This window comes from Pongo abelii, chromosome 5 (assembly GCF_028885655.2).
Source record: "Pongo abelii isolate AG06213 chromosome 5, NHGRI_mPonAbe1-v2.0_pri, whole genome shotgun sequence".
Lineage (NCBI taxonomy): Eukaryota > Metazoa > Chordata > Mammalia > Primates > Hominidae > Pongo > Pongo abelii.
Window position 1 is genome coordinate 126,470,309 of NC_071990.2, and position 23,112 is coordinate 126,493,420.

Genomic DNA, 23,112 nt, shown 5'->3' on the forward strand with positions numbered 1-23,112 from the left:
AATCTATCTGAGTCTCATTTTCATCATCTGTAAACTGATGATGTTCATATCTACCTTCCAGCATTATTTTGAGGATGAAAATAAATAATGCATGTAATATATTCAGCATACATATTACCATTGAACAGAATTTTAATAAATAAATAAACATGAAAATCTTTTAAGCCTTATGACAGAATACCATTTTTATATAAAGTTAATAACAAAAGTACTTTTACTTCATATTTGCACAAGAGGAGCATTATCCATTCTTGACATAAGTGAAAATTACAGTACTTTGAGTTATTAACAGAAGAGCTGTGATTGTAATTGCCACTCAGCTAATTAATCTATGTAGTAGAACCTCCATTGTCAAAAAAGTTGTTTTCCAAAAAGGAAATTCTAACTAACCTTTAAAATATAGTCAGTAAATTCACACGTGCTGCAGTGATGTGACATAGAGGAGCAAAGAGAGTGGTCAGTTATAAATATCATTCATAATGAGACATTTTATTAATCCATTGTAATCACATGGGGCTCTGTAAGTCAGGTTATACCCATATGCTTTTAGAGAGTTAGGAGTGGAAATAATGTGTATGAGTGGAATATTCCACTATCATTCAAAATAAAGGAAGTCAGATAAAATATCCTCCATGTCAAGTGGAAGACAGATATTCTGATTAAACTTACACATGCACTGTCATATACCCCTCCACATAGTGAAATAGGAAGGCCCGTTTCTGACAGTTTTCTACGTACAGGCCACAGGGCCTCTATATTGATATATTTCTAATACTAGAATACTTTGCATTGTTTTTATAATTAGCCTTCCTTACGTTGGTAGCAAACCAGGAGTATCCATTATTTTAGATGCTGCTTCATAGCAAATGCTGTTCTAGCAGTTTGTTTGTTACTGTGTTTTTATTGTTGTTGTTGTTGTTTTGAGACGATCTCTCTCTGTCGCCCAGGCTGGAGTGCAGTGGCACAATCTCGGCTCAACTGCAGCCTCCGCCTCCCGGGTTCAAGTGATTCTGATTTCTCGTGTCATCCTCCTGAGTATCCGGGATTACAAGCATGCACCAACATGCCCACCTAATTTTTGTATTTTTAGTAGAGATGGAGTTTCACCATGTTGGCCAGGCTGGTCTTTAACTCCTGACCTCAAGTGATCTACCCGCCTCAGCCTCCCAAAGTGCTAGGATTACAGGCATAAGCCACCACACCCAGACTGCTACTGTGTTTTTTATTTGATGAGGCATCTGTGGGGCTTTTTAAAAATAAAATGAAATAAGCCATTCTTAAGAAGACAATGGAAATGGCTGGGTAATTCGTTCAAGGGAAAGGTGAATTAAAGAGCAGCCTGAGTGTGTGGATTTGGGGCCTTGTGAGCCTTCAGGTTCAATCTGGAAGACTGCACTTAAATCTGGGAGATTTTCTTAAAGCTAAATTGGTTTCCAGAACCAAATGTTTAACTCCAGCACAGCCTACAAATAGCCAAGTCATCCTTGCCAAAGCAATTCTTTCTTGTAGTAACAGAGTATTCATATCTTAGTGTAGTTTGGGTCTTATAGAGGGGGAGGTATTTTAAATTATAAACTTTTAGCTAATTTCCCCAAGCATCACCTTCTTATCCTTTTAGACGCTTTCAGTATGTCCACTAGTAATTAATATGATTTTTTTCTTACACAGATCCAGTGCCCTACCTGCCAATTCGTCTGGTGTTTTAAGTGCCACTCTCCTTGGCATGAAGGTGTTAACTGCAAGGAGTACAAAAAGGGAGACAAATTGTTGCGTCACTGGGCCAGCGAAATTGAGCATGGGCAGAGGAATGCCCAGAAGTGTCCAAAGTGCAAGGTGAGAAAACTTTTAGGAGGAAAAGAAAAAACATGTACATCTGGATATGACTGAACAATATTTACAATATTGAAGCGAATTGTAACTGTCTTAACGCAGGTATGTAGAAAAAGAGTATTTGCTCTTTTATTTTAGAAAAGTAATTACATAATTAAACTGAAAATTTTTATAGATAAACAATGTATATTCTTATTATTTGCATTACTCTTCAAAATTTAAAGAGGCCACATATAAATAATTGACTTAAGACACTGAAGTCCTTATATTGCATTTAAAAATGAGGATGTACTTTATGGGAAAAATATAGCATAAAAGTGATATAAAAGTATAAGTTCTAGTCTGCCACGTGTACTATAATTATTACTTCTCAATTACATAAGGCTTTGAATCCTTGCAATCTTTTGCTTTTCTTGCTGACATTGCTGATCACTTAAAAATTACGTTAAATTGAACTGATTGTTTTGCTTTTTTGCAAATCTGGTGAAGTAAAAGCTCATAGCTAAAATCAGGACTTAGGGATTTTATGAATCCCACTTTTCATCTTTCTTTTGATAATCATGCAAGTAATCAAGACCTAGCAGGCAATTTGAGCTCAGACCTAGATGTGTTGAAAGTTAGCCAAGCAAACAGCCAGGGAAGACTCTTCTACAGGAGGTCAGCCAGTAAATTCAACCAGAAAACTTTGGATTTGATGTCTATAGTATAGGGATCTGTTGAAGTTTGAAAGTTTTAAAAAATCTTACTTTAGAAAATCATATGTGTGTGTACACTTTGCCTTATGTGGTTTCTACCCTTTGCCAAATTTATTTTTGGAAATAATCTCTAAATTGGCCTGATTATCTTTTAAGCACAATTCTGCAATTACTTCTTGGAGACTTAGCACCAGATAAATGAAACTTGAATTGCCAGAAAATGTTTAAAATTTAATAATTATGAATACAATTGGAAGTAAAAGTATATTCTAAGCCTATCAATGAGCATAATAATAATAAATGTACAGGTTTACTATACCAAATTCACATACTAGTTTATAAATATAGCAAGGAGAAGTATTGTATGAAATAACATGTTGCATTTTTAGCAATTGGAAGAAATTTTTGAAATAGTTTAGATGACCTGGCTTTCTAATAGAAGTGATGTCTAAAGATATTTGGCCTGAAGTTTTCTTTGTTTTCCTTGTGGAAGGCAAATTCATCCACAGTCACCCATTTTGTTTTAGGGCTATTTCAGATCACTGCATCGGTTGCTCAGTACACTTATTTTTCATTCCATTAAAGAACAACTAGAAAATGAGGCCTTTCCCCCCTTTCTCTTGCCTTTTTAGGTTATTCAAAGCTACTTCTCAGTTTCAAACAAAACAAAGACCAATAGGAACTTAGAGTACTGTTAAGTTATTCTACTTAACAGTTATTCATAAGTGCACTTTATATCCTTTGGAAAGCTGTAAAGACAATTCCAAGTTAGCCTGGTTCTACAACTGGATTTGGAATAAGCACCACTGCAGCATTATACGTTGGGGAAATTCCGAATAAACTGATGTAACACAAAATACATACATTTATTACTGTAATCTCTTAACCCAACCTGAAATGGACTATAATGTAAAGGAAGAAAAAGAAGCCGACCATGGGGAATTTACTGAATGCTCTAACAACTTCCCACAGTTGTAACAAATGTAGGTAAACTGTTAAGAGAAAGCATAAATGCTGGTTCCCTTTTGAAGTAATAGCTAAAAGGTCAGGGCTTTAAAAGGGATTACCTTTTAAATAGCTGAAAGGAAAAGAACCATGGAATCAGTTGACATTATTACATTGTAGCAGAGAGCCTACTTTCTGGTGTGATCTGGGTTCTGTGAAGTTTCTGTCTGTTTAAGTCATATTTTATGATTTGTTTGGAGTATAAATGGTTTCATTTTTCTTTCTCTTTTAAGCATGACTTTAAAACTTTACCTTTTTTGTTGGACCTTAAAATTATGTTTTGCCCCATGAAACATTTCTATTATTACAACAGAAACCCATGAGGAGATATTACTGAGTGAATTAATATTTGTTTTATACTGTAATGCTTTCTTTTCATAAATATATCTTTTACCATTTATAAATATAAAATAGGAAGATGGTAGGAATTTGTGAAAAAGAAATGAAGAATTTCTCACATAATGCCTCCAGGTAAACAATTATCACGTATTTTCATATAAATGCTTTCAATCATGATAACTAAATGTATTTAAAATTTTGTTATGAAAGTATATATGTATATATATATATATATACACACACACATATATATATATATATTTGTACCCTACTATAGGTATATGTTTTAATTAGTTCATAGTTTTAGTAAATATTGTTATTTATTTATTTATTTTGAGACAGAGTCTTGCTCTGTTCCCCAGCCTAGAGTACAATGGCACGATCTCGGCTCACTACAACCTTCGCCTCCCAGGCTCAAGCAATTCTCATGCCTCAGCCTCCCAAGTAGCTGGGATTACAGGCATGAGCCACCATGCCTGAGTAATTTTTGTTTTTTCAGTAGAGACAGGGTTTCACCATGTTGGCCAGGATGATCTCAAACTCCTGACCTCAAGTGGTCCACCCGCCTCAGCCTCCCAAAGTGCTAGGATTACAGGTATGAGCCACCACACCCAACCATATTTTGATTTCCAAATGATTTGTTTATCAAGGTAATATAACATCAGATAGAAATTTGGAAAAGAGAGGGAAAATATTCACCCAGAATTCTGCCGCTCCACTATACTTAACTCCTAACATCTTATTGTGTGCCCTTGGTCTTTCACCCTATTTAAATGGCTTTTTAAAAAGTTCTAGTTGCGATGTTCAAACAATTTAATATCATTACTATTTTCACCTAACATTGCAAACATTTCTCATATTACTAAGTAGTTTTCAAAACATTTATTTCATTAACCATGAACTGTGTAGCACTTGCTTAAATATTCCTCCACTATTGGATACCAAGGCTTTCTTGGTTTGTTCTGGGATTTTAAAAAATTGTGTATTATAAATAATGTGTTGATGATATTCATCTAGAAATTTTTTTCCATATTTTATACCTTTGAAAGCATATATTTATAAAGGTAGAATGACTGGGTTAAAGAATATCTAAGTTTTTAGTATTTAGCACATATTGGCAATTTGCTTTCTAAAAGGAATGAATCAATTTATAATTCCACCTAGAAAGTTTGAGGACCTGTTTCAGTGTGAGCATTTGTTGGCATTTTAAATATTTTTTAAATATTAATTTAATAATTTTAAAATATTTTTTCTTGTATTTTATATTTTCCTGTTTTCTTGTAAACTGAATATAAATTCGTGTATTTTTGAGTTTGTAATGCCCCCTTTTAAAATTTTCTGTTCATACCCTTTGCCCATTTATGTGGGACAGATTGGGGCATATTTTTATTATCAAATTATGTGACCTCTTTATTTAGATATTTAAACTCCACTTCTGGCATTATTGTCTCCACATTTTCCCTGTTTTCTATTTCTTCCTTTTTATTTGAGTAGTAGGTTTTTTTTTTTTACTTAATTGATTTGCATATGTATTGTTTAATTTTTTTGTTTTTGTTTGACTAAATGTATTATTCTCTTTCTTTGTGGTCAAATACACAAGCACATATGTCGTATGAAAACATATGTTTATATATTTACATATCTTTGTATATCTTTTGTAAATATGTTGCTTCTAAGTTTAAGTCATTTATTCAGAAGTTTGATTAAAAGTTCAATTTTCTTCCTTTAACTATTTGATTTTTTAATATTTTAACTCTTTAATCCAACCATAATTTATTTTAGTGTTTATTATACATTGGGTACCTGAAGTAATATTTTTTCCAATTGTGTTTATGGGATGACTTTCCCCTCATCAATTGATTTGTAATTTCTCTCTAAATTATAGCTTAAATTACAATATCTTAAATTATAATACATAATAGTCTCTTTTCTTGCTGCTGATTTTTAAAGAAAATTCTGTACTTACACTGGTGAGTTTTCAATGATTATGCCTTTGTTAAATTTGCTAATCTAAGCAAGGTTTGATAATCTATTAATTCATTATTTTAATTAGTATTCTAAATGAAACAAAATTTTATCTTATTTATTTATAAACATTACTTCTCTCTTAGTGAGTTTTTACCTTTTTCTCAAATGGATAGACCAATTTAATACATGATAGAGTATTATGAAGAGATTTGACTTGTGCTTAGAAATCAAAATTTTTATTTATAATTGTATTTTGGCAGGTAATCAGGATGAACGTTAAAATTTTTTTCCTCATGTTCAAGATACTTACAAGTATGATTTTTATAGTAAGATAAAAATATACAAACATATCTAGAATTAATTGATAGAATATTTTTATGAAAACATAACCCACCACATTAAGATCAACTTTACTTAGCCATTTTTATTTGAATCTTATTGTTCCTTTTTTTTGTTTGTTTGTTTTGAGATGGAGTCTCGCTCTTGTCACCCAGGATGGAGTGCAATGGTGCTATCTCGGCTCACTGCAACCTTCGCCTCTGGGGCTCAAGAGATTCTCGTGCATCAGTCTCCCGAGTAGCTGGGATTACAGGTGCCCACCGCCACGCCCGGCTAATTTTTGTATTTTTAGTAGACACGAGATTTCACCACGTTGACCAGGCTGATCTCGAACTCCTGATCTCAGGTGATCCGCCCGCCTCAGCCTCCCAAAGTGTTGGATTAAAGGCGTGGGCCACTGCCTCATTGCTTCTTAATGCAAAGTATTTTTCAGTCACTTATGAAGCACCATTTTTTATCTTAACAATGAGTTTTCTACTTAATGTAAATTCTTAGCCTATGGAAAATATGTGCTAATTTTGAAATGTCTTCTAGTTATCTTAGTTATCACAAAAATAAATCTAGTTTGTAGACTTAGTCATTACAAAACCAAGTCTAGTTCGTAATAGTTTTAATATTAAATTTAAAGCAAGTAGGCAATCTAAATTTTGTTGGAAGTATCAGAATATTTGTTCAATGTCATGCAAAAATTCATTTTAGACTGTTTTATACCACAGATTAGATACTAAAGTCTGAGTTAAGAAGAAAAGTTTCTAAGTCAAAAATTAAAAGTGAGATGCATGCTAAAAATAACAAATACAGGATTATACATTATAAAAGCAAATAAACAGTTAATAAGCACTGTCACACATACATACACTAAATTGTAATTTATTTTATTCTAAGGTCAACATATTCATTATTTCTAGATGACAGGAAGTTACTTTTATGTTTTTAAAAGAAATATCATATGTGCATAGTCATTTCTGGATTCTGATACGCCATCTCTACTTTGGTGCCTTTGTCCAGTGCTCTTTGTTTGTGGTGTTATCACAGTAATAATAGCACTAACATGTACTGACATTTCTTGCATGTCAGTCTCCTTTGTAGTTACTGTAAATATATTGTCTCATCCAAACTTCAGATGTGATACTAAGATTCTGATTTTCAGTGTACCACTCAGATCATCACTATTAAGTGATTTGATAAAACTTTAAGGTTTTGCACAGTAATTATAACATAACAGGATTGGTAGTATGTAAGTTACATTTGTTGTCTCAATTCTCAAAAGAAAGCTGTAAACAACTTTCAAGATGTTTACCACCATTTCAAGATGCAGAACCAGTTTCAGAGAGTTTAAGTAATGACCAAAAAAGCAAGCAGAAAAAAAGTGAATTGTATTTATTCATAATTTATTATAAATTTAGAATTAGAGGGATTTACTTCTCATGATATTTCCCTTTAGATATTTTATTCTCTCCAATCCTATAATAGAATGCTTTGGGCAAGAATGTACTGATTCAAAGAAAATGAATAATTTTCCCCTGTTCACATAAGGTCAACACAAAAGCCATTTTTTTGGTCTCTTATATCTGTGGCTATGTAACTTGCAGTTGCTGAAATAAGAATCTGAAGTATTAATGTTGCATCTTATAGGTATCCTGCAATTCCTTAGTACTTCATATATCACTACAAAAGCACATTCAGAGGCTGATAACTACTTTCAAATAGTACCCATTCAGGATAAAATAGCTTTCCCCTAACTACTGATAAACCATTTTTAACTCTCCAGATTGCTTGAAATCACTAATTCTGGAGCAGGGGTTGTCATTGGCACTGTTTTTATGGTATGCCAAGCTCTAGACCTTAGTTGTTAGAAGCATGATTGTTTGATGGCACATACTTTGTAGGATATTAACTACATTGTATCCAATGCCCTGTTTTTATGACAAATAATGTTAGTACTTGCTTACTGTCCTGAGATTAAATATAATGTGACTACCTATAATATTTTATTTTAAAAATCGATATGTTGTCTTAGTTATAAAATAGAAATAAGTGAAAATATTATAATGAAATAATGCATATTTTAACATGTAAATACTCAGATATCATGACATTTTATGGTACCTAAAGTGAAGAAGTGAAAGAAGAAATGAAGAAATAATGAAGCAGTCAAATTTGTGCATGCATTTAGATTTAAGAAACCTTGAAGTGAAATTTGAATGTTATCAATACCTATCCTTTATATTTAATATTTTAAAATGAGGACAAAATAAGTATGTGTGTATATATTATTTATATATGTATATTGCATGTCATCTATACTTGTATGTATATACACATACGTATTTATGTGTCTGTATGCATGTGTATATATATATATAGTTAGGGTACTAGAAAATGTAGTGTACATTAAAACCATGCAAACATATTTTGGGCTAATATATAAAGTAGAGTTAGGTTCTAAATGTAACCAATCTCATCAATTTACACAGTAGTTATATAACTGAAAAATTCATTGTATATTAAAACTATGCAATCACACATGTAATCCCAGCACTTTGGGAGGCCGAGGCAGGCGGATCACGAGGTCAAGAGATCGAGATCATCCTGGCTAACACGGTGAAACTCCGTCTCTACTAAAAATAAAAAAAAAATTAGCCGGACATGGTGGCGGTCGCCTGTAGTCCCAGCTACTTGGGAGGCTGAGGCAGGAGAATGGCTTGAACCCAGGAAGCAGAGGTTGCAGTGAGCCGAGATCGCGCCACTGCACTCCAGCCTTGGCAGCAGAGTGAGACTCCGTCTCAAAAAAAAAAAAAAAAAAACAAAAAAAAAACAACCATGCAAATGTTATTTTGTGTTTATATATAAAATAGAGTTTGGTTCTAACTTAAGATATTTCAAACAGAGTTTTACCAATATGAATGTCCGATGCATTTAAAAATTACATGAGAAAAGCTCAATTCTGTATTGTGCAGGATATTCTAAGCATTGCAGGACATCCATAAATGCCAGCCCCACCATCTTTGTGACAACTAGACACCCCAACAACAACTAAATTCTGAAGCGTCTCCTGGGACATGAGAGCACCTGTTGAGAGCTGTGTTATAGAAGATGAGGGCTTCTGCAAAGGATGAAATCCAGTGATCTATGTAGACAGGAAATTGAGTAAAAAGCTGCCCATTTTCCATGTGGGTGCTGATGGAGACATTTTTGCTAAAGGATCTAAAGCTTTCTTAATGTAGTTCATTAGTTTCCATTTTCATTTCCTTTCAGGTTTTAAGACTTGCTTTCTCTTTCTACAGCAAACTACACATAGAATTAAAAACAGGGCACACATTTTGCTCTTGGCTCAGTCGGTAGGCAAATCATAAAGTTTTGGGGAACTGTGAGAAAAGCTATATATCCAAATAGCTACTCAACATCTTCAACCGGATCTAATAGACTTCTCCAACGCAGTATGTTCTCTTCTCCCCAAAATGATTCTTCTCATAGCTTCTCTGTCTCAGTAAATGGCCACTCCAGTCTTCCAGCTGCTCAGGCCAAGAACTTTAGGTTATCCCAGACTCTGCTTCTTTCATTTCCCATGTCCGGTGAGTCATTAAGTTTTATAGATTGTGCCACTAAAATGTATTTAGAATCTGACCACATCTCAGTACCCCTACTATCACTAACCTGGGCAAGGCATCATTGTCTTTCTCTCTCCAGGATTTTTATGTACCTCCTAACTGGTATCTCATTCTTCACAACTTTCTTAACCCAGCAGCTAGAATGATGCTGTTAAACATAACGCAGATTACATCACTCTGCTCAAAATGGTCTGTGGTTCCTATCTCACACAGAGCAAAAGTCAGTCCTATGACGACCATAGAACCCGTCACCCTCTGGACATGTCCCCATTCTGTGACTCCTCTAGTCTCATCTTTCCTTCCTTCACCCTACTACAGTCAAATTTCACTGCTGGCTGTGCTTCGAAGCAGCAGGTATTCTCCCTTCTCAGGGTCTCAGACTTACCTTGTCCCTCTGTCTGGAATGTTCTTGCCACAGATGTGTGCACTGCCAGCTCTCTCACTTCTTACATGTTTTTGAGGAAAATTCAGCTTCTCAGTAAAACTTCCCTTGGTCACCTTATCTATAATTTCAAACCACCGTCCCCTACCTCAGTAGGTACTATCACCTCCCATATGCCTTATTTTTTTCTCCATAGTATTATATTACTTATCACTACTTAAAATAATGAACATATTTTGCAGCCATGAGAGCAGAAATTTGATCTATTTTATTCTCCGAGTTACCTCTAGTATTTAGAGCTGCTGCCAGGCTTTGGATAGCACTAAATAATAGATAATGGCTGAATAAATAAATGAATATACTTTTTCATTCTACCTTATATGGACTTTTAATGAGAATTTGTTGTGTGCCCTGTAGGATGTGGTTCTTTTTCTTGTGGAACTTGCAGAAGGGGAGACATGGTCCTTAGACTGACAATGATAAACACTATTGCACTTCAGTGGAATATTGCAGGGAGTATTATACGAGGGTTCATGGCGAAGGGACTCAACACCATCTTGAGGAATCCAAGGGAGCTAGGTTGTGGAGGATTGTTGGATGGATTATGGCATGATGAAAGGTATCCAGAAGAGGGAGATTACAATTAAAACTGCAAAGGCACAGAGCCAGGAAGTGTTTGATGTCTCTGGGAGCCACCGGCACTTTGTGGTTAACTTAGCATAAGGTTTATGCAAGGAAGTGGTGAGAGGTGGGGCTGGAGAAGCTAACAAGAGCTGGGACTTTGCAAACAACATTAAGATGGTTGGGTTTTATCCTCCAGACTATAGAGGCCATTGAAAAATAAAAGCAGGAGAGTAGTGGTATCAGATTTATATTTTAGGTTGGCTGCTTGTTGATTTTATGGTGCTAGCTGTAGACATCTGAAAGAAAATAATGACAATATGAACTAGGCCAGTTGTCAAAGGGCTGGAGAAGAAAAGAACTAGATAAATATTATGGGGCTAAAACTATCTGACCTTGATGGAAAGTTGAATGTGGGAAGTAAAAACAGGATAACCACCAAATATTTAGTATGGGTATCTAAATGGATGGTGATACCATAAACTAAAATAAAATAATGGAGACAGAGTTAGATTTATTTATTTTTTGTTGCAGTGGTGAGCCATGAGATGACGATGAGTTTGGTTTTGTTCACTTGACTTTGAAATGGCTGTGAGGGATATAGGTATATCTGACTAGCAAACAGTTACTATGTGAGTCACGAAGCTCAGGAGCCAGGTCTTCAGTAGAAATAAAGATCCACCTTTGTTGGAATAAAGTTGAAACCATTTGAATGTGGAAGTCATCACCCAAGGAGCAAATGCAAAGTGGTGAGTCCTGGATGGAATTAAGGGCTTGGTGAAGGAACAGGAACCTCAGAGAGGAGAGGAGAAACTGGAAAAAAGATGTCACTGAAGCAAGAGTGTATCAAAGGTCAGGAAGGAGGTACTGAGCGACTGATTAAATGACACAGAGCTACAATAAGATAAAAATTTAAAACATGTTCGTTATATTTGGCAGATAGGGGGTCATGGATAATATTCATGTGTTTTTTTAAAAAGTATTTATCAAGAACATGCTGTGTGTTGGTACTGTGCACGGCTCTTTAATGAGATAATGAAAAAGAAGTACATGATCTGGGCCCCTGTAGATTTTATAGACTGGAAGAGTAGAGAGTCTGAATGGAGGGATACAGATAATTAGAGAGTTTTATAATGTAGAGTGAGGAATGCTGCAACAGGGCTAGTGCAGGGTGCTTCTCAATTAGTAGATACAATGCCATAAATATGCTGTATTTAGAATTCTCTCCCTACCTTTAAGTCCCCTTAACTGGAGAACTGCTACCTGTCCTTCATTTCTTAGATCAAATGTCATTTTCTTAGAGAAACTTCCTCTGACCCTTACACCAGATCAAGCTCATCTATTGAGTACTGTCTTCATACTTTCTACTTTTCCTTCACAGCATTTGGCATAGAATATATATTTGTTAGTACAATTTATTACTCTCTGTCTACACCTATAAGCTCCTTAAGGGCAGGAGCCATGTCAGACTTTATCAGTGAGAAAATATTTTTTCATGCATTTGGCATAGCTTATGCATATATATTTGTTTATACAATTGGTTAATGTCTGTATACATGTATAAGCTCTTTAAAGGCAGGAGCCCTGTCAGATTTTATCAATGAGCAAAGTAATTATTTGTTGAATGAATAAATGAATGAAAGACAGCTAGATGTTTCAAGAACATGGGATTGCAGTCAGCTTAGGAGGAATTGAGATGCAAGTAAGAACAGTGAGTAGAGTATTCTTTGGAAAAATTTGGTAAATATGAAAATGTGAAGGTAATCATTGGGTAGAGGGCCAGGTGGAATGAAAGGAAGGATTTAGTAGGATGGGATGTATCATCACAGAGAGGAAGGTGAAGATGAAGCTGAAGGAGGGGAAAACTGGCATCTGAAGATTTCTGAGAACATGGGACAGTGGGATCAAGGGAAGTGGTGTGGTAAAGAAGAAGGAAGAAAACTAGGCTCATTTATTGTATGGCTCTACCCTGAGGAATAAGATTTGGACAGTATACTGCACTTTAATGAATTCTTGTCATTATAAATTAATCATAAGACTTAACTTGAAACATGAGATTTTCTATAACAAAAAAAAGAACTCAGTACATTGGAGACAATTAATGCTATCAGAGTGTTGGCCTTAAAAAGCTAACATTATAGCAAGAGACACCAAATAATTTTGAAATCAGCATCTTAGTTATTTTTGCAACATAGTCTGCTGTGATAGAAGCAACTGTTTCTTGTTCATTTGGAGTTTTACACCTGATAATTAACCTCTAAATAGTAGTCTTTTACACCTAGTCCTTGATATTGTCTATTGACTCCCTGACATGGCAGTTGAGGATTCATTTTACTTACTTGAATTTAGCTGCATTCATATTGCTGCAAAGGATGTGATTTCATTCTTTTTTATGGCTCAGTAGTATTCCATGATCTATATATACCACATTTTCTTTATCCAATCCACTGTTGATGGGCACCTAGGTTGATTCAGTTTGTTTGCTATTGTGAATAGTGCTGCAATGAACATGCAAGTGCATCTTTTTCGTGAACTATTTTCTTTTGGGTATATACCCAGTGATAGGACTCCTGGGTCCAACTGTAGTTCTAAGTTCTTTGAGAAATCTCCAAACTGCTTTCCACAGTGACTGAACTAATCCACATTCCCAGCAATAGTGTATAAGCATTCCCTTTTCTCTGCAGCCTCACCAGCATCTGTTGTTTTTTGACTTTTTAATAATACCCATTCTGACTGGTGTGAAATCTCAGGGGATTTTTTTTATTTCAATAGTTTTTGGGGTACAGTTGGTTTTTGGTTACATGGGTAAATTCTTTAGTGGTGATTTCTGAGATTATAGTGCACCCATTATCTGAGCAGTGTACACTGTACCCAGAACGTTATGCCTCATCTCTTTCCCACTCTTACCCCCTATTCCTAGTCCCCAAACTTCATGAGATCATCTTTATACCTTTGCATCCCCATAGCTTAGTTCCCACTTATAATTGAGACCATATGACATTTGGTTTTCCATTCCTGAGTTACTTCACTTAGAGTAATGACCTCCAGCTCCATCCAAGTTTCTGCAAAAGACATTATTTCATTTCTTTTATGCTCCTCAGTAGTATTCCATGGTGTATATATAGCATGTTTTCTTTATCCACTCATTGATTGATGGGTACTTAGATTGGTTCCACATCTTTGCAGTTGTGAATTGTGCTGCTATAAACATGTGCGTGCACATGTATTTTTCATATAATGATGTCTGTTCTTTTGGATAGATACTCAGCAGCAGGATTGCTGGATGAAATGATAGCTTTACTTTTAGTTCTTCAAGGAATCTGTTTTCCATAGTGATTGTACTAACTTGCAGTTCCACAAACATAAAAGTGTTTTCACCACATTCACACCAACATCTATTGTTTTTTTGACTTTTTAATTATGGCCATTCTTGTAGGAGTAAGGTGGTATCTCATTGTGTTTTTAATTTGCATTTCCCTGATAATTAGTGATGCTGAGCATTTTTTCATGTTTGTTGACTGTTGGTATATCTTCTTTTGAGAAATGTCTATTCATGTCCTTTGTCCACTTTTTTATGGGATTTGTTTGAGTTTCAGGAAACTTTTTTAAAGCTTTCCTTGTAACTTTTGTTTCTAATTAATTTTCCAGTCATTGAAGGAAATCCATATATAAAAATACTTTTAAAAATAAATTCGAAGTTAGGATTTTATCTAGAGTAAAATATTTGTTGGGGGCAGTAATACCTAACAGTCAATTTAGTTATCAAACGCTGCTTAAACAATAAAGTAAGCCTTCATTTCTTGTTGAAACTGGAGACAAATACTTGTGGGCAGATGTATACTGATTTAGTCAGAAAACATTGTAGGTTTAGCAGTTCATTTATTGTTATTCTTCTATTCTTCTACCTTATGATTAGGTAGAACCTTGTTTGAAAATAAAAGGCCACATTCCAGTTCTGTTTTTTTAGATACTTTGTGGGCATTTTATTGAGCTAAATGTAAACAACTTGAGGACAGTTACTATTTTCTTCATGCAGATGGTTCCCAAGTTAGGATGGTCTGACATGATTTCGATTTTTCTTATCATTTTTCAACTTTTCCATGATGTGAAAGTAACATGCATTTGGTAGAAACCATACTTTGAATTTTGAATTTTGGTCTTTTCCCAGGCTCACAGTAAGCTGGGCAGTGGCAGCGAGTTGTGCAGCTGGCAGTCACGCACGCCATCACAAGGGTGAACAACCGATACTCACAGTGGACTGGGTTGCCAGCATTTTTTGGATATTGTGTTTTGTTTTTTCACATCCCGTGTCTACAAATTGCCCATTTTCAACCTATGATGTTTTCAACTTGGAGCATCTGCCTACATATATATATATATATATATATATACATCTCTTATTACAGGTTTTAATCCATCCTGTGAAGAATATCCTAGGCACAAAAATGGCTCCTTGTGTCATTTCCATCTACTACAATGTGGACTTAATATCAAACTCTTATAAGGGAATGTCTAGCTTATTCTGAACATTTCATCTTATGACCTTAAGTATAGAAAGATATAAGTAATGCTTGGTGCCTAAATATTCAATTCCTTAAATGTCAGTCATCCTTATTTGTTATAGATAGAAGAAACTATGAGTACTAACAAATCAAATGTCATTCGTGGTTTCTGAGTGGTAAATTTTATCTAATGGATTAGGATTACCTAGTCTTTCTCCACCTTTTAAGTAAAAAGAGAATTTTGATACTAAATTTTAGCCACTTGGGCAATTAGTTTATTTTTTAGCAGAGCTAAACTGATGAATATTTTTGGAGCTATAATAAAAAATAAAAACAGCTTCATTGAGAACAAAATGAACTTTCTGTAAATATAATTTAAGCCTATTTTAAGGCTTTATGTTTTAAAAACAAAGATGACACTGTTAAAGTGAGACTGATAAAGGTGTACTTGGGGAATTCATTAGCATAAGAAATGTATTATCCCCTGGTGGTATGAGTTTAAAATTACAACTTGCTTAGCAAATGTGAAAAATAATGTCTCCTGTTGCAGATTGCATTTTGTTAGTTTATTTCTTTGTTAGTGTCAAATAAAATATTCGTATATAATCAAGATATATTCATAATAATATTAAAGGCAGCACTGTGTACTTGACAGTTGGTAAATGATGAAACAATTTTTTCCATGATTATGTGTATAAAATACTCAAATTAATCTATAGAGCCATATAATCCCAAAATGTACAAGGTTACTATAGAGCTTACAATTTTGCCACTTCCTGTACAGAAATATTATTTGACCAACAGTATTTTAGTTGCCTGCTGCGTTTGGAATATAATAGTACTAATAAGGAAAGATTGTTAAAAGAGAAAGGCTAAAAATTGCAAACTTAATTATTTAAATGAAATAATGAATAGGCCACATAAAGATTTCAGAACCCAATGAAGCAATATTACAAACAGATATAAAATTACAGTGAAAATTATATGTGAAATATGAGGCAAAACTTATTAGAACAAGTTTTTCTGTCAGGAAAAGTGATGCCATTTGAAGGAAGAATGGCACAGAATGGCAAAAACAAGAAGACACAGATATACCTTGTAGAGGGAGAGCTGACATGGTTGTCTGACTGGTTGGCAAATAATATGATTGATCTTCTGGCGTTACCTTTTAAGGTCATAATAAGAGGCTACCTAGAATAATAAAGAAACAGACATGAATTCAAAATCTTTCTCACTCATGAGAATTATCACTCAGGCAGATTACTTTTCTGACCTCTGGTTATGAAAAAGAATGCCAATCTCATGGTGCAGTTATAAGGCTAAAAGTGCTAATCTGTGTACAATGCTTGGCACATAATAGGCTCTATGCAAAAATTAGTGCTCTTTCCTTGGTAGATCACCCACGACACTGCTATCAGTGTCAAATCAGGAAATTTGTTAAGTCGTATTATCTCCACTTTAAGATCAAACACAATATATAGTCAAAAAGTTGAGTGTACGATGCTTTGGGTTTTCAGCAGTTGTCTTCAAACATGTCCTAGTGCTCATGTGGTTTAAATAAGGATCAGAAATGATCCAGAGGTCCAGTAGGGCTGTTGGCCTGTGGTATTCCTAATGCCATTTACTGTGCTAAATGGATGTGGCTACAGTAACCATTGATAAATATGAATAACAGAGGGTAAGTGCTGGACTGACTTACAGAAAGCTAAAGGGCTTAAGCTTCAAAGACCTCCACCTGCACAGGCCCCTTCTTAGGCCTTGTAGCTAATTTGTATTTGTAAGCTGGATTATTTTGCTTAAAGAAGGCTTCTCAAATTAAACAATCTACAGGCCTTGCAAAACCTGGATCCACTGCTACTGGTCTGTCATGTAAAAGTAAAAAAAATCACTATGACTAAAAAAGTTAGATAAGGCAACCCATAGCAAGAAACATGAGTTTTGCTTTTCTTGCCCAAATCGTGATTTGTTGGTAACCCTTGACCCTAGGTGCTTATATGCCCTTGACCACACCCTTGCCTATCTAGGAAAGCACTCTGTAGTCCAGCATCAGCCTAAGAATTGCCCATATGAAGAAGTAAGAAAGGGGACTGCCTGGCAATCCAGGAACTTGCAGTTAAATTACCCAGGTATTTGATTTCTGACATTTTTAGGTGGGTAAAGGGGAGTAAGTAGATGGGAAACAACTTTATATTGACCTGACTCCATATGTGCCAAAACGAGTTTGGCACTGTGCATAGGTTATCACATTTTACACTGGTTGGTAAGGAATATTATCTAACTTGATGCTTGGGAGAGATAAAGTAACTTCTTTTTAAACAGCTAGTGGAGCTAGAATTCAAACACAGGGCTTTGTGAAGTCAAAGCTCATGTTCTTTCCAACCTCCCTGTAAGGCTGAAGCTTACCTGCCAAGTGTCAGTCAGCCACTGGAAAGGAATGGACATTTCACCTCCCAGTTCTCCTAACGATTTTGAATACATAAAGTCCTGCCAGCCAATTGACAAACTTTTCTTTCTTGGTCCCTTCATTTCCCCATGTATGAAGTGCCTGCCTGTAATATGCTGTGTTCCACTTAATTATTACTTCAAAATGATCACAGTCACCAAGAAACTCTCCAGTTAGGTAGGTAGGTAGACAGAAAGATAGATAGATAGATAGATAGATAGATAGATAGATAGATAGATAGATAGATAGATAGATAGAGGTGGGAGGAAGGGGGAGAGAGAGGTGTTATCTTTTAAGTGAAATTTTTATGATTATTATGATTAATGGCCATTATTAGTTTACAAGCAGCCCCATGAGTTCTTTTGAAATTTGTATTGTTCCTTTAAATTGCAGTTTTATATTTTAGTTATTTAATCCCTAAAACTGAAATACTGCACCTAATTTGGAGTTAGGAACTTCAAAAAATTTTTATTCCTAAAAGCTATACAACAAGGTTTTATTTTATAGTAAAGAAAAATTTTCATCTCTCAACCTCTTCATTTCTCCTTTCACAGAACTCTCTTCTTTTTCCTGGATGATTTTATCCCACCTCCATAATCACTGACCAGTTTTTTTTAATGCAGTTATAACTACACTACTTCAGACATTCAAATAAATACACTGTATTAGGGGAAGGAAAGGATAATTTTAAAGGAAATATAAAAAGTTGTGGCTTATGGCTAAGGCTTGACTGACAAGAGTCAAACAACTACTGAAGGATTTGACACACTTGTTAATTGTAAAACTCCCAATTGCATTAAAATATTCACTGACGCTCTAGTCCCAAAACAACACAATGAATAGAAGCCTCCACTAATCAAAATGGTATCAGGAGCATTTTCAATAAAATTTCTTTTTTTTTTTTTAATTTTTTTCTTTTTATTATTATTATTATTATTATTATTATTATTATTATACTTTAGGCTCTATGGTACATGTGCGCAACGTGCAGGTAAGTTACATATGTATACATGTGCCATGCTGGTGCGCTGCACCCACCAACTCATCATCTAGCATTAGGTATATCTCCCAATGCTATCCCTCCCCCCTCCCCCCACCCCACGACAGTCCCCGAAGTGTGATGTTCCCCTTCCTGTGTCCATGTGTTCTCATTGTTCAATTCCCACCTATGAGTGAGAATATGCGGTGTTTGGTTTTTTGTTCTTGCGATAGTTTACTGAGAATGATGATTTCCAATTTCATCCATGTCCCTACAAAGGACGTGAACTCATCATTTTTTATGGATGCATAGTATTCCATGGTGTATATGTGCCACATTTTCTTAATCCAGTCTATCATTGTTGGACATTTGGGTTGGTTCCAAGTCTTTGCTATTGTGAATAATGCCGCAATAAACATACGTGTGCATGTGTCTTTATAGCAGCATGATTTATAGTCCTTTGGGTATATACCCAGTAATGGGATGGCTGGGTCAAATGGAATTTCTAGTTCTAGATCTCTGAGGAATCGCCACACTGACTTCCACAAGGGTTGAACTAGTTTACAGTCCCACCAACAGTGTAAAAGTGTTCCTATTTCTCCACATCCTCTCCAGCACCTGTTGTTTCCTGACTTTTTAATGATTGCCATTCTAACTGGTGTGAGATGGTATCTCATTGTGGTTTTGATTTGCATTTCTCTGATGGCCAGTGATGGTGAGCATTTTTTCATGTGTTTTTTGGCTGCATAAATGTCTTCTTTTGAGAAGTGTCTGTTCGTGTCCTTCGCCCACTTTTTGATGGGGTTGTTTGTTTTTTTCTTGTAAATTTGTTGGAGTTCATTGTAGATTCTGGATATTAGCCCTTTGTCAGATGAGTAGGTTGCGAAAATTTTCTCCCATTTTGTAGGCTGCCTGTTCACTCTGATGGTAGTTTCCTTTGCTGTGCAGAAGCTCTTTAGTTTAATTAGATCCCATTTGTCAATTTTGGCTTTTGTTGCCATTGCTTTTGGTGTTTTAGACATGAAGTCCTTGCCCATGCCTATGTCCTGAATGGTATTGCCTAGGTTTTCTTCTAGGGTTTTTATGGTTTTAGGTCTAACATTTAAGTCTTTAATCCATCTTGAATTGATTTTTGTATAAGGTGTAAGGAAGGGATCCAGTTTCAGCTTTCTACATATGGCTAGCCAGTTTTCCCAGCACCATTTATTAAATAGGGAATCCTTTCCCCATTTCTTGTTTTTGTAAGGTTTGTCAAAGATCAGATAGTTGTAGATATGTGGCATTATTTCTGACGGCTCTGTTCTGTTCCATTGATCTATATCTCTGTTTTGGTACCAGTACCATGCTGTTTTGGTTACTGTAGCCTTGTAGTATAGTTTGAAGTCAGGTAGCGTGATGCCTCCAGCTTTGTTCTTTTGGCTTAGGATTGACTTGGCGATGCAGGCTCTTTTTTGGTTCCATATGAACTTTAAAGTAGTTTTTTCCAATTCTGTGAAGAAAGTCATAGGTAGCTTGATGGGGATGGCATTGAATCTGTAAATTACCTTGGGAAGGATGGCCATTTTCATGATATTGATTCTTCCTACCCATGAGCATGGAATGTTCTTCCATTTGTTTGTATCCCCTTTTATTTCCTTGAGCAGTGGTTTGTAGTTCTCCTTGAAGAGGTCCTTCACATCCCTTGTAAGTTGGATTCCTAGGTATTTTATTCTCTTTGAAGCAATTGTGAATGGGAGTTCACTCATGATTTGGCTCTCTGTTTGTCTGTTATTGATGTATAAGAATGCTTGTGATTTTTGCACATTGATTTTGTATCCTGAGACTTTGCTGAAGTTGCTTATCAGCTTAAGGAGATTTTGGGCTGAGACAATGGGGTTTTCTAGATATACTATCATGTCATCTGCAAACAGGGACAATTTGACTTCCTCTTTTCCTAATTGAATACCCTTGATTTCCTTCTCTTGCCTAATTGCCCTGGCCAGAACTTCCAACACTATGTTGAATAGAAGTGGTGAGAGAGGGCATCCCTGTCTTGTGCCAGTTTTCAAAGGGAATGCTTCCAGTTTTTGCCCATTCAGTATGATATTGGCTGTGGGTTTGTCATAAATAGCTCTTATTATTTTGAGATACGACCCATCAATACCTAATTTCTTGAGAGTTTTTAGCATGAAGGGTTGTTGAATTTTGTCAAAGGCCTTTTCTGCATCTGTTGAGATAATCATGTGGTTTTTGACTTTGGTTCTGTTTATATGCTGGATTACATTTATTGATTTGCGTATATTGAACCAGCCTTGCATCCCAGGGATGAAGCCCACTTGATCATGGTGGATAAGCTTTTTGATGTGCTGCTGGATTCTGTTTGCCAGTATTTTGTTGAGGATTTTTGCATCAATGTTCATCAAGGATATTGGTCTAAAATTCTCTTTTTTTGTTGTGTCTCTGCCCGGCTTTGGTATCAGGATGATGCTGGCCTCATAAAATGAGTTAGGGAGGATTCCCTCTTTTTCTATTGATTGGAATAGTTTCAGAAGGAATGGTACCAGCTCCTCCTTGTACCTCTGGTAGAATTCGGCTGTGAACCCATCTGGTCCTGGACTTTTTTTGGTTGGTAAGCTATTGATTATTGCCACAATTTCAGCTCCTGTTATTGGTCTATTCAGAGATTCAACTTCTTCCTGGTTTAGTCTTGGGAGGGTGTATGTGTTGAGGAATTTATCCATTTCTTCTAGATTTTCTAGTTTATTTGCGTAGAGGTGTTTGTAATATTCTCTGATGGTAGTTTGTATTTCTGTGGGATCGGTGGTGATATCCCCTTTATCATTTTTTATTGCATCTATTTGATTCTTCTCTCTTTTTTTCTTTATTAATCTTGCTAGCGGTCTATCAATTTTGTTGATCCTTTCAAAAAACCAGCTCCTGGATTCATTTATTTTTTGAAGGGTTTTTTGTGTCTCTATTTCCTTCAGTTCTGCTCTGATTTTAATTATTTCTTGCCTTCTGCTAGCTTTTGAATGTGTTTGCTCTTGCTTTTCTAGTTCTTTTAATTGTGATGTTAGGGTGTCAATTTTGGATCTTTCGTGCTTTCTCTTGTGGGCATTTAGTGCTATAAATTTCCCTCTACACACTGCTTTGAATGCATCCCAGAGATTCTGGTATGTTGTGTCTTGGTTCTCGTTGGTTTCAAAGAACATCTTTATTCCTGCCTTCATTTCGTTATGTACCCAGTAGTCATTCAGGAGCAGGTTGTTCAGTTTCCACGTAGTTGAGCGGTTTTGAGTGAGATTCTTAATCCTGAGTTCTAGCTTGATTGCACTGTGATCTGAGAGATAGTTTGTTATAATTTCTGTTCTTTTACATTTATTGAGGAGAGCTTTACTTCCAAGTATATGGTCAATTTTGGAATAGGTGTGGTGTGGTGCTGAAAAAAATGTATATTCTGTTGATTTGGGGTGGAGAGTTCTGTAGATGTCTATTAGGTCGGCTTGGTGCAGAGCTGAGTTGAATTCCTGGGTATCCTTGTTGATTTTCTGTTTCGTTGATCTGTCTAATGTTGACAGTGGGGTGTTAAAGTCTCCCATTATTAATGTGTGGGAGTCTAAGTCTCTTTGTAGGTCACTCAGGACTTGCTTTATGAATCTGGGTGCTCCTGTATTGGGTGCATATATATTTAGGATAGTTAGCTCTTCTTGTTGAATTAATCCCTTTACCATTATGTAATGGCCTTCTTTGTCTCTTTTGATCTTTGTTGATTTAAAGTCTGTTTTATCAGAGACTAGGATTGCAACCCCTGCCTTTTTTTGTTTTCCATTTGCTTGGTAGATCTTCCTCCATCCTTTTATTTTGAGCCTATGTGTGTCTCTGCACGTGAGATGGGTTTCCTGAATACAGCCCACTGATGGGTCTTGAGTCTTTATCCAATTTGCCAGTCTGTGTCTTTTAATTGGAGCATTTAGTCCATTTACATTTAAAGTTAATATTGTTATGTGTGAATGTGATCCTCTCATTATGATGTTAGCTGGTTATTTTGCTCGTTAGTTGATGCAGTCTCTTCCTAGTCTCGATGGTCTTTACATTTCAGTATGATTTTGCAGTGGCTGGTACTGGTTGTGCCTTTCCATGTTTAGCGCTTCCTTCAGGAGCTCTTTTAGGGCAGGCCTGGTGGTGACAAAATCTCTCAGCATTTGCTTGTCTGTAAAGTATTTTATTTCTCCTTCACTTATGAAGCTTAGTTTGGCAGGATATGAAATTCTGGGTTGAAAATTCTTTTCTTTAAGAATGTTGAATATTGACCCCCACTCTCTTCTGGCTTGTAGGGTTTCTGCCGAGAGATCCGCTGTTAGTCTGATGGGCTTCCCTTTGATGGTAACCCGACCTTTCTCTCTGGCTGCCCTTAACATT

At 35.6% G+C, this 23,112-nt stretch overlaps 1 protein-coding gene across 3 annotated transcripts in view; it reads left to right on the forward strand.

Moving 5' to 3' along the window:
• Nucleotides 1-23,112, forward strand: part of RNF217 (ring finger protein 217) — a 131,184-nt gene that overhangs the window by 96,127 nt on the left and 11,945 nt on the right. For 2 of the 3 annotated variants that reach the window (XM_024248853.3, XM_024248854.3), the window contains one exon: nucleotides 1,669-1,833. In XM_024248853.3, the coding sequence (XP_024104621.3) occupies nucleotides 1,669-1,833 (165 nt within the window). Of the gene's footprint in view, nucleotides 1-1,668; nucleotides 1,933-23,112 lie in introns of all 3 variants that reach the window. The other variant, XM_054558118.2, reaches the window with a different exon arrangement.